Source organism: Mizuhopecten yessoensis, unplaced genomic scaffold (assembly GCF_002113885.1).
Source record: "Mizuhopecten yessoensis strain PY_sf001 unplaced genomic scaffold, ASM211388v2 scaffold4483, whole genome shotgun sequence".
NCBI lineage: Eukaryota > Metazoa > Mollusca > Bivalvia > Pectinida > Pectinidae > Mizuhopecten > Mizuhopecten yessoensis.
In genome coordinates, this window is record NW_018405569.1 from 203660 (window position 1) to 216204 (window position 12545).

At 35.3% G+C, this 12545-nt stretch overlaps 1 protein-coding gene across 1 annotated transcript; it reads left to right on the top strand.

Moving 5' to 3' along the window:
• Positions 1-9: 9 nt before the first annotated feature.
• LOC110449097 (splicing factor 3A subunit 2-like) lies at positions 10-8278 on the top strand. The gene is made up of 9 exons (XM_021495719.1): positions 10-107; positions 2673-2846; positions 3765-3836; positions 4237-4283; positions 4557-4666; positions 5770-5819; positions 6849-6989; positions 7174-7242; positions 7566-8278. Exons 2-9 carry the CDS (start codon positions 2721-2723, stop codon positions 7893-7895), a joined length of 945 nt encoding a protein of 314 aa, XP_021351394.1. The 5' UTR covers positions 10-107; positions 2673-2720; the 3' UTR covers positions 7896-8278.
• Positions 8279-12545: the final 4267 nt, after the last annotated feature.

The window sequence follows — 12545 nt, forward strand, 5'->3', positions numbered from 1 at the left end:
TCTAGGTTTTACGTAAGCTTAAAAAATTGTTCACGCTAGTGCTTTATTTCAAACATGTCTCTGATCCTGAAAACGTTGATGGACGCATGAACAGAACTTCTTAACCGGTTGGTTTGGTTGATAAATAACCATTCATTTCACAGTATTTTCCACATCCGATTGATTTGTAACATTACTGCATGCCTATGTTATTGACTTTTTATGCAAACCCTGTTGCTGCATTCGTATGAATCACGACGAATTCCATAAAATACACGTAGCTGCCTCGTGTCACCTGTTTTGACGCATCATTAGCTAGCGTTTTAATAATGATGTGTGACGATATAATGTTGTTAACAGTAAAGGTTGGCACCGGTAACAGATTGAAACTTATCTTACTTCAACCGTCAAAATATATATATACACTGTAAAACAGTTCAATTGAAACTGACATGATCAATGGAAGTGTACAAGTTATTCGTTTTACTCTTTTATACACAATAACTATAAGCAGGTCCAGTGCACTCTACCGATTGAGCTATATATAGCTATACATTATAGCTGTATTGAGCTATATTTTCTCAGATTTAAATTTTCATTAAATTAAAGCAAAGTCGCGTAAAACAATATTAATGTTTATGGTAATGTTGACTACAAAAAGCATGCATTTAGATGTTTGTTTTCATTACTTGTGATGTCATTTTTGTTTTAAGGATGTACTCAGATTTAAGTCATATCTGAATCTCTGTTCGATCAAGTGTTAGTTTTTTTTATAAAGTTAAACATACACACTTTTTGATAAAATTCAGAAGCAAATATGCATGCATCTGAAAAAAATGTGAAAAAAACTAGCACCTAGATCCTTTTGTTTACAGAACATCTTTTTGAGTTTTCAAAAAACTGAGGAAAGATCACCAATTGGGCAGCTATTTGAATGTCCCGAAAAAGTATGGTTTTTGCACTCCATGCAATCAATGCTAAAATTTCACACTTTGTTGACATTACGCATATATTGCCATTTTTAACTGTAGCAAGTTGAAGTTTGACATGGAATTATTTTATATTCCATATTATGAATATAACATACAAATTGGAAAATAATATGATTTTGTCTTTTCATTACTTAATTAGTTTAATTGGAGCCCTTTTGATTTTGATTCTGCAAAAGGTGAAAAAATAACATAAGAAATAATATGACAATGAAAGAAGCACACTGACCCCCAATTTCTTTGGTTGTTTTAGGAAAAGAAACACATTAAGACATTTTCCTCCGATCAGTTGAATATTAAAACAAATTTGATTGCAGATCCCCCCAAAAAAGATGAAAAAAGTGCATACTTGCCAAGTTTTTGAAATTTCCATGAGGGAGAATATGCACGGTCGAAATAATAATAAAATGTGTGTACATATCCTAGGGGAAAATAACACTTTTAAAAGACATCTTTTGAGCTGTTCTATCAGATGAAATTATCAGATCTCAGAAAATAGGAATAATAAAGCAAATTCACTTGTTGAAACTGCTCAATTTTAGGGCCAAAATAGGGAGTCTCCCTCCAATATAGGGAGTGTTGACAAGTATGAAGGTGTATTTTTTTCATATAAAAGTAAGGAAAAGGAGTAACCTTAATTGAATTTCTGAGATAAAACTACATGTATTAGTTGAAGAAAATTCACTTCCATAGATCACGCTGCAAAAGCAGCTCTATTGCTACCACCTGTTGATTTTCAACTTTATTTTACTGATCATAAAACAAGATATAAGATCTTATAAGATCACAATGGCAAAATCATTTCAATCAATGCATTGACAACAAGATACACTATATTAAACCTGAAATCAATGAATGGCACACTAACTACAGAGAAAGGCGTTGAGACAAGGTTTTTCTTGCCCGTCTCTAGATGGGTCCTTCAAACATTACCCGTTGTTATTTACTGAAATGTGAAGACAAGCCTCAATGCATAGCATGTCAAAAACCATTTACAGTAAAATAATTGTTATTAGATAGCATTGACCTTAAGCCAACTTGAGAATATTTCTATAATAACATTACAGCATGTCTTAAATCTCTTTTCAAAATAATAACTGTCTGTACAATTTTAAACCATCTGAAAGCTGATAGTCTGTTTCAAAAGATATGAGTCACCATAGCCACTTGTATCTATTAGTTGTGCAAACATTCATAAATTTTTGATTTTACACTTCAAATGCACATTTAATAGAAATAATGCTTTCTTAATCATGAAAGTGACACATGAAAGATATTGTATATACACCTGTAACAGTTTATGGATTTGTTCTGCATGCATGCTAAAAATAAAATTCATTAAAAATCACGTTATATTAAATTGAGCTTTGACCAGTCATAGCATAAAAACAATCACATGGACATATAATGTTGACTCCTTTTTCCAAGAAGACAGAGTAAAAAGTTAAATACTTGGATTTTTTAACTTCTCAGAGGGGTTAATCTTTAATTTATCACTCAAGCTCTAAACCACATCAATTTGAGAAGAAAACAGCAGAATTCTTCATGTTTGTTTGAATGTTGACTGTCATTGTTTAAATTGCTCCCTATACATAAGCATGAATTAAAAGTGACCGATTCAACTGAAATATTACCCAGGTATATAATATTTAACATTATTTTATTAAATTTAGATAAAAACCTCATGAATATGATTTCTTTCAGATTTTTCCATAAACAGCATATTTAGCTGGTTAGAGTTTTACCTACACTATGGATTTCCAGCATCGAGCTGGAGGGAAGACGGGGACAGGAGGCGTGGCCTCTGCCTCAGAATCCAACCGAGATCGGAGGGAACGCCTACGTCAGTTGGCACTGGAAACCATAGATCTTCTCAAGGTATATATATATGTTTTATGTGTCTAGTCTGTATTTTGAAATATGTGTTGCAGAGCTATACAACAAACAAAGAGTCCACTATACTAAGATATTTCTGTATAATTCAACCTTTTGATAATTGTCAAATATATTCCAAAAGTGTCCAATAAATTAATAATCAATTAATTTCTGATTATTTGTTTATCCTCTTTGGAATGTTTTGTAAAAAATTCACAGGTATTTTATCACTATTTTTTTTTTGATGGATGTACAGTATTATGCACATTTTATTGGTTTTATGATCTGACCTAGCCTGTGGTCAGGGAAAACCTTCCTGATTGGTCCATGTTCTATAGTTTTCCAGGCAATTCATGATCAGCCAAATGTTGAGTATTGAAAAAATAATTGTGGAGTCCACACTCTATAAATGTTTTGATGTAAAACCGTTTTGTAAATTTACAAGAAAACACCAACGTGAACTGTCGTAAAGATTTTACAGCTTCATGTACTTGTTTGATTTGTTTTTATCTGAAAGTGTACAGAGGCATTAAATGCCCTTTGTTAAGGACCTGATCTTTTAGAGAAGATGACATCGGTGAACAAAAAATGAGGCGAACCATTTCAATTCCTTTGATATTGTTCTCAGAATCAAGTGTCAGAAAGTCTTTTCAAATAATTTGGTATTTCAGCAGTAACTGATCTTGGTTATAATCATCGTAAGTTAAATAATTTATGTATAGATTTATACAAAGTATAAAATATACATACAATTGTAGCTGTGACACAAGTTTTGTTGGAATTTTCTAGTTTTGTGTACATGTATACATATATATGTACATAACAAGGATTTATGATGAAACAGGAATTACTGTATTGTTGTAACATTATGATATTTTATTTTGTTTTTGCAAATTTTTATATGCATATTTTACTTTTTAGGACCCTTACTTTATGAAGAACCACTTGGGCTCCTATGAGTGTAAGCTGTGTCTGACACTACATAATAATGAGGTAATGGATAACAGTAATATATTTGTAGAAACTGATATTGTGTACCCATTGGCAGACAGGTGTTAAATATAACTAAAATCAATTAACATATTTAAAACAAATATTGCTTCTGTTTGAAGATTTGGAATCATCTGATATGCAGCTAGCAAAGAATTTCATGCTATTTTACTTCTAAAATGACAATATTGGAAAGCAAAGCTCCGCTTTGTGGTGTTGATTTTGGGTATTTGCTATTAAACAATAAATATGATTTGGGTGGAAGCATTATAGCTATTTTTCCACAATTCAAAATCATAACCCTTGTAAAAAGGGAACATAATTATTTTCTGGGTATTTATATTTTTGAAAACAAGCACCATGTCACCATGAAGCTTACAAAGTTGTCATATCACATTTACAGGGAAGTTATTTAGCTCACACACAAGGCAAGAAACATCAGGCTAATCTGTAAGTATAGAATTCACAGTACTGTTTCTATCTCTCAAAAGATGAGATATGACATTGATCTGGTAAAATGGCTTTACCTTGTACATTAATGCTGCACATGACTTTCAATTCTTATTCTTTTTGACGAAATTGTCAAATCTGAATTGTTTGTTTAACGTGAATGAATCTTAAGTAATAAATTTGACAACACTGATTTATAATTCTAAATGATTGTAACAACTTTGAGATTACATTACCATGGTAAAATGTTTACATTCCTGTTAACTATGACAGCGCTCGTCGTGCAGCCAAGGAAGCTAAAGAGGCCCCAGCACAACCTGCGCCAGAGAAAGCTCGCGTTGACATCAAAAAGTTTGTCAAGATAGGACGTCCTGGTTACAAAGGTAAACATATAACAACAAAATCCTTATAACATCAAAGTTTTACTTTTTACGCAAACAATGTAAGTATTAAACGTGTTGCAACATTTCAAGACCGACTGGTCTGTTTATCAAGCTATGACTGAGTGAGCGATTTGTAATATTTACCTGTACAAGTAACAACGATGTGACGAAATTGTATATTTTTCTTGTCACTCGACCCAAGACGTTTCGCCTATCGAAATGGAGCGTATACACACTGCACCAGATAGGTTACAGGTAGGGTGTAGAACATGTTGTGACACATTTAACATGTACATTGTTTGTGTAAAAAGTAAAACTTTGATATCACATATTTCCAAACTGATGAATTCTATTGAAGATAGAAAAATCCTTAATTCACCTTTTTCATTTCTGCTACTTTGGCACTTTCTTATGTATACAAATATAAGAGGTATTTTTGCTCATTCATAATCTAAAACAATTTGTGAATCGTAGAACACCATCAGCCAAGGGGAAAACCAACATCAAATGAAAGGTAATAATGTAGCATAAATAAAACACATCTAAAACTTTGTACAGGTAAACACCACAAAATGTTGTCTCCGTTGAAGTAAAATGTACTAGGATGTTAATGCTTCTTATGCCTATAAACAAATATTTATACACCACATGTTCATATGCCTATAAACACATGTTCATATGTCTTTAAGCACAACTTCCTAAACCAATGAACACAATTTCTTTGAGAATAAAGCAGACTGGTAAAAGTAATATCCAGGCTAGCAACTCTTAAGCAAAGTCCTTCTCAAAAGTTTTGCCTCTTTTGCTTAACAGCTAATAATTTCAACCATTTCCTCATTGACACACTATTAAAGGGTATGGAGCTCTGGTTGTCAGACCAGTCCTTCTGTGAGCTGTATTTCATTTTTGTATCATCAATCTTTTCATTTACCACTGAATAAATAAAAATATAAAGTTTTTTTTTTTTTTTTTTAATACAGTTTATCCAAAAAATAAAAAAATGTAATTCTTAAAAAGTAGATAATGTTTTGATCAACATTTTACTTACATAAAAATAATCTTGCATGCAATAAGGTCTACATGAAATATTTTGTACTTCACAGTGACAAAGCAGAGGGATCCTGACAATGGACAGCAGAGTCTGTTGTTTCAGGTAAGTTTAACGTTTTACTGTAGAAAACCTTGTATTATCTCCCCTCCTATATCTTCCACAAAGTTAACCTACAGAAAATCGTCAGAAGTCTTGAACTGTTAAGTGTGACGGTGGTTGTTGAAACATCATACAATTTGATAGATACACCAATGCTTTCAAATAATACGGAAACTAAACATTGGCTAGGACTTCAATATACATGTAAACGCCTTGGCTTATGAGTGTAATGAAACTGCAAAAAGTTCATCCATTTCTATAGACAGCATATATCCCTCACTTAAGTAATTAGTGACTTGTGTAGATTATGAACTTCTGCAGATCATTTGATGAAACTATGACGAGGTAGGGTTGTATACCACAACTAAGTTTTTACCTTCCATGTCAAGGTCACAGCCAGAGGTGAAACTCTAATAATTAACCACTGGTTTGCTTGTCTAGGCCGTAACTACTTAACTGCTGACTATTATTTAAATGAGCTTAATAATTAGAATATCATGACAAGATTATTTTGGCATGCACACACAGGTCCATACCATCAAGTTCAAGGTTACAGCTAGGAGTTAAAGCTTTGTCACGATAATACAATATTTGTCCGGAATGTTTTCCGGGTAAATTTAAATATTCACATTTAAGAGTAGTTTTACAAGCCGATGTGTCATGTAATTAACCACACCCAGCTGAATGTAGCTGCATGGGATCAAATTGCAAATTGCTGCAATGCATGTTAGCACAACTAATGAACCATTCAGTTCTACTTGAAAACAGATTGACACTTCTTCAACAGGAGTATTATGACCGGATGGTTATGTAGTGTAGTCACTCACACATCTGATCCCCGATGCTTCTTTGTAACTTTTAAATATTTCACTGTTTTGTGCAGAAACTTTTTATGTATTCAAGGTATGCTGTGTACCTCGCATAGAAATACGACCAAGGTCAGTGTTGCTTGAAACTTCATAGATCCTTTCATTGGAATATACCTCATTAGTTATAGTATGTGTTATTTTACAATTAAAATTCTGTCGGCAGATTGATTACCCAGAGATTGTGGAGGGAATAATGCCACGCCACAGATTTATGGCCGCGTATGAGCAGAAGATGGAACCTCCAGACAGGAAGTGGCAGTACCTTCTGTTTGCTGCGGAACCTTATGAGACCATTGCTTTCAAGGTTTGTACGCCTGAAGATGAGAATTACATATAAATATCATACTTGTACTCATTGATGTTATCCAACAAATGTGTGTGAGGTTTTATATCTATCTGGGTTGCATGCATGTACCAGCCATTTAAAATACCCAAAGAGAATTTGTTTTATTTTGACCAATGTTTACTTTGTTATGTTTGAATTGCAGGTTCCTAGTCGAGAAGTGGACAAGGATTCCAAGAAGATCTGGTCTCACTGGAATAGGGAGACAAAACAGGTAGACTTTATCTCTAACCAAATCTGGAGGATAAGCAGAAATATTTTACATGGAGTGAGAAAAACGTTATTCCATTTTGGATTTCTTTAAACATGATATTACAATGCAAGCAAGCATGTTTTAATGATTTTGTAAAATAAATTTAGAAATAATATTTGCAATTATTTGTCCATGCATACAGCCTCAATAACATTTAGAATATAAGTATAAAAATATATTCGTAGTTCTTGAACTTTCATGTTGAAAATTTTCATTTCACATTTCAAACACACAATTTGAATTGTTCACATAATTGAATTGGAATGTTAATTTCTTTTTTGCAGTTTTTCCTTCAGTTTGCCTTCAAGCTTGACTCAAAGCCAGCGTCATCTACACCACAGCCACCACCCAGTGGCCCCCCTCCTCCCTCACAACCCCCATCACAGCCCCCGTCACAACCCCCCAGTACCCCTGTTACACAATTACCGCCTCCACCAAGGATGCCCCCACCCCCTCGCATGCCCCCTNTTTCCCACCCATGCCCCCAGGTCCACCCCCTATGGCACCTCCTCCTATGCCCCCAGGCAGTGCCCCTCTACCTGGTCATGCTCCACCCCCAGGTCCTCCTCAAGGCATGCCAGCACCACCCCCTCCTCCTGTCCCTCCCCCTATGATGCCTTCTTCTGCCCCACCCATTATGCCTGTTGCCCCTGCCCCTCCACCTCCTCCCCCGCCTTCAATGCCACCAGGATCCTCATAGTAACACAGTGGACAGTTCTTTGTGGACCTTATTTACGGAAACGAGTGAACATCTCTCAATAGACTCATCAAAATGGACATCAATATTCAAATTGAACATTATTCCATTGATATTTTCATTACCTGACATTATTTTAGTATATGTTTCAATATCTTGTCTAAATGAGAGCAGAATGTGTTATGTTGTCAAAAAAAAGCAGAACATTGTATGCCAATTATGAAGTCATGTAAAATAGGTGTATTTCAATTAATTGACGTATACCCGGTAAATGTATTAAAATAAAAAATACAAGAAATCTTATTTTTTTGTTGTGTATATGTATATATTTAGGAGGCAAGGTAGTCTAGTGGTAGGACGTGTTGCTTGTGACTGAAAGGCTGCATGTTTGAGTCATGGCACAGCACTGTGTTGTTTCTTTGTCAGAGCAAGATACTTTACTCCACTTGTTTTAGTCTACTCAGCTGTAAATGAGTACATGGTTGAGCAGTGCTAGAATTGTAGAATGCAAGCTGTGAGCGCCGAAATGGCAGCACAGGCTGTATGCTCCACAGGATATATATAAAACATAAAACATTAGCTCTGAAGAGCTATTCTTACGGCAGAGCATATGAAAAATATCACAGTGGGCAAGATGCAACAATACTTGCAATAAAAAACAATACAAACATTAGAATTGATACTGAAAATAAAATGTTCATAGCTAGAAACATACGGGACATGTTCATAGCTGGAAACATACAGGACATGTTCATGGCTAGAAACATACAAGACATGTTCATAGCTAGAAACATACGGGACATATTCATAGCTGGAAATACATACGGGACATGTTCATAGCTAAAAACATACAGGACATGTTCATAGCTAAAAACATACAGGACATGTTCATAGCTAGAAACATACGGGACATGTTCATAGCTAGAAACATACAGGACATGTTCATAGCTAGAAACACACAGGACATGTTCATAGCTAGAAACAGACGGGACATGTTCATAGCTAGAAACATACGGGACATGTTCATAGCTAGAAACATACAGGACATGTTCATAGCTAGAAACATACGGGACATGTTCATAGCTAGAAACATACGGGACATGTTCATAGCTGGAAACATACGGGGCATGTTCATAGCTAGAAACATACGGGACAGGTTCATAGCTAGAAACATACAGGACATGTTCATAGCTAGAAACATACAGGACATGTTCATAGCTGGAAACATACAGGACATGTTCATAGCTAGAAACATACGGGACATGTTCATAGCTGGAAACATACAGGACATGTTCATAGCTAGAATCATACGGGACATGTTCATAGCTAGAAACATACGGGACTGGTTCATAGCTAGAAAAATACAGGACATGTTCATTGCTAGAAACATACAGGACATGCTCATAGCTAGAAACATACAGGACATGTTCATAGATAGAAACATACAGGACATGTTCATAGCTGGAAACGTACAGGACATGTTCATAGCTAGAAACATACGGGACATGTTCATAGCTGGAAACATACGGGACATGTTCATAGCTAGAAACATACGGGACTGGTTCATAGCTAGAAACATACAGGACATGTTCATTGCTAGAAACATACAGGACATGTTCATAGCTAGAAACATACAGGACATGTTCATAGCTAGAAACACACAAGACATGTTCATAGCTAGAAACATACGGGACAGGTTCATAGCAAGAAACATACAGGACATGTTCATTGCTAGAAATATACAGGACAGGTTCATAGCTAGAAATATACAGGACATGTTCAAACATACAGGACATGTTCATAGCTAGAAACATACGGGACATGTTCATAGCTAGAAACATTCATGACATGTTCATAGCTAGAAACATACGGGACATGTTCATAGCTAGAAACATACAGGACATGTTCATGGCTAGAAACATACAGGACATGTTCATAGCTAGAAACATACAGCACATGTTCATAGCTAGAAATATACAGGACAGGTTCATCGCTAGAAACCCTTATACCTACACACCAAGTACATCTACTCGGAAGACAGGTTATTGGGTAACCCCTATACCTACACACCAAGTACATCTACTCGGAAGACAGGTAATTGGGTAACCCCCATACCTACACACCAAGTACATCTACTCGGAAGACAGGTGATTGGGTAACCCTTATACCTACACACCAACTACATCTACTCGGAGACAGGTGATTGGGTAACCCCTACCTACCAAGTCATCTGATAGTAAGTAGTGTTAAGAGCACAAATACAAACACAAATCTGATAATTAAAAGACATTTAAAAGCAGTGGGCAGGACGAATAATTGAGTAGATAGTTTAGTACAGACGGAGCACGTGCAAATGGGGCCATCCCAAGTGTGGATCAGCCTCCGGAATTCTGGCAAGTATTCTCATTGCCATTATTCATTTGGTAGGCTGTTCCACACCCGATCTGCCCCTAAAAGAGAACGAGTTGTTCCCATACCTGACTGTTTACTGCTGGGACGTGTTCTTCTGAGAATGTTAGAAGTCTCTTTGTATCAAATCGTGTCTACTTAAGATAAAATAACGAAAAGCTGTGTCAAACGTGTTTCGGTACCTTTGTTAGAAAGCTGTCTATTCAACCATTGAGTATGTTAAAAACAACAAATGTATTAAGTTGTTAAAGCACTACCATGACTTGGATGAGGAAGATGTGTCATGTCAAACGTTGTAAAATTCAATGCGAATTCTTCTTTTGATGTAAAAATATAGTACAGCTTGACACTATGTTTTGTGCATTTCAATTTTGGTGTTATTTTCCACAGGGACCTGAAAATGACACCCATAATTAATGATCATATGTAACCGAGTTCATATGATCATTGGGGTGTCATTTTTACCGAAAGTCGATCTAAACACCTAAAACACGTAAAATTACTCTGAACACCTTAGTTTAGGTCCAAATATAGCTGTAACAAATTCCCAGGTCCCTGTGCTATTTTCAATGTTTGTCCCAGTGATATTACAAGATATGGCGGTTATAGGTAATTTATCCGCATACTTGAAAGAAGTTGTACTTATTCCATATAGAGGAAAGGGGCTATATGTACGGGTATTTTAGTTTCAGTTTTCCAACATAATCAGTTTGGTTGTGCTTACTTATATTCCCAACCCGTCTGTTGGGTCCATTTGTAGGTATTCAAACGTGCCTATTAGCAGCTTGGCATTGCATTGGGAAACTGAAAGTCCATAGATATATAAATGTAAGTAATTTCTCCAGTGAAACAGCTATACTTCCTCGGAGGCTGGGACACTCGACGCGTACATCGATAAACTACAATGCTTTTAATATTATCAGTCAATCAGCAGCGACGTTAATGACGTCACAATATATCTTACAATGCCAAATATAAAATATTTACTTTTCCGGTTCATCATCCTCGACGAGCCACTTGCTTTAAGAACCCGATAAGGGGAACTGATGCTCGAGCTTAGTTTACTGAACTGGTGGAAGTTAATTTACTTTGCACGAGATTTTCTTCTCTTCATCGTTCCGTGCAAACAACCATAATATACAGGCCTGTCAGTTCTATTTTATAACTGAATAGCCTTATTTTATATAAATCTTTTGTTACCACCCACTGCACATGTGCATAATTTTCACTAGTTTTTGAGAAATAAAGTCCTCTTCAAATGCCTCCAAATGCAACCGGAAGTGAAGTGGACAGTATTAAGAAGCACCTCAAGAAGCGAATAGACGCTTACAACAATCAATAACCATGACCTAGACCAATCAAAACGGAACCATTCAACAAGGAAGTTTGCATACTTTTGGAAAGGAACAGTTAACTATCATTCAGTAACTTCGGCGATTTTGATAATAGAGCTTTTTACAACATCTTCTGGAACAGTCTGAATATATATCTTTTTGGTTTGCATCATTTATCAAATAAATGGTCTTGATTTTATTTAAAAATATGTAAATATGATATTACCACTATGCATCTTCTGTCTCTATAAAAACAATTGTATATTGTTTATAGGGAAGAGGAAGTTTTCTAAGTTGAATAACTTGTGTCCAATTATTTTTGATTATATCAAATAAAATAGGTTTAAACTAAACAGTCTGGCTTATCATGTGAAAATAGCCAGAAAAGTGTACAACTTTTAGTATACCTTATAGCATGACGTTAAATACTATGTAGGGATTGGTTCTACTTGTGAATGACTGGAGACTTGTAAAGGAAGCCAGCAGGAAAGGAGGAATATCCTAGAAAATATTAGCGACATACAAGTGTTTTGACATGGAAGATGATTGGGCTGTCCTGTTGTCAATCACAAAGTACATGTATTGGGGACAACGATCCTACCTTAAATTCGTATCATTAAACTGAATTGATCTCAAACTACTGTTATTCTTAGGTAAAAGATGTAAATGCCTAACAAACCTAACTAGAAAACTAAATATCGGGTTGGTTATGTAGGGTGAGGAAAGTTACATCGCGAAAATAAAAAGCAAGATGCAATTTTGGGCAGTATGAAGCTCGGATGAGTAAGCGGACGAATAAATATCAAGCTTTCCATGAAAAGTGT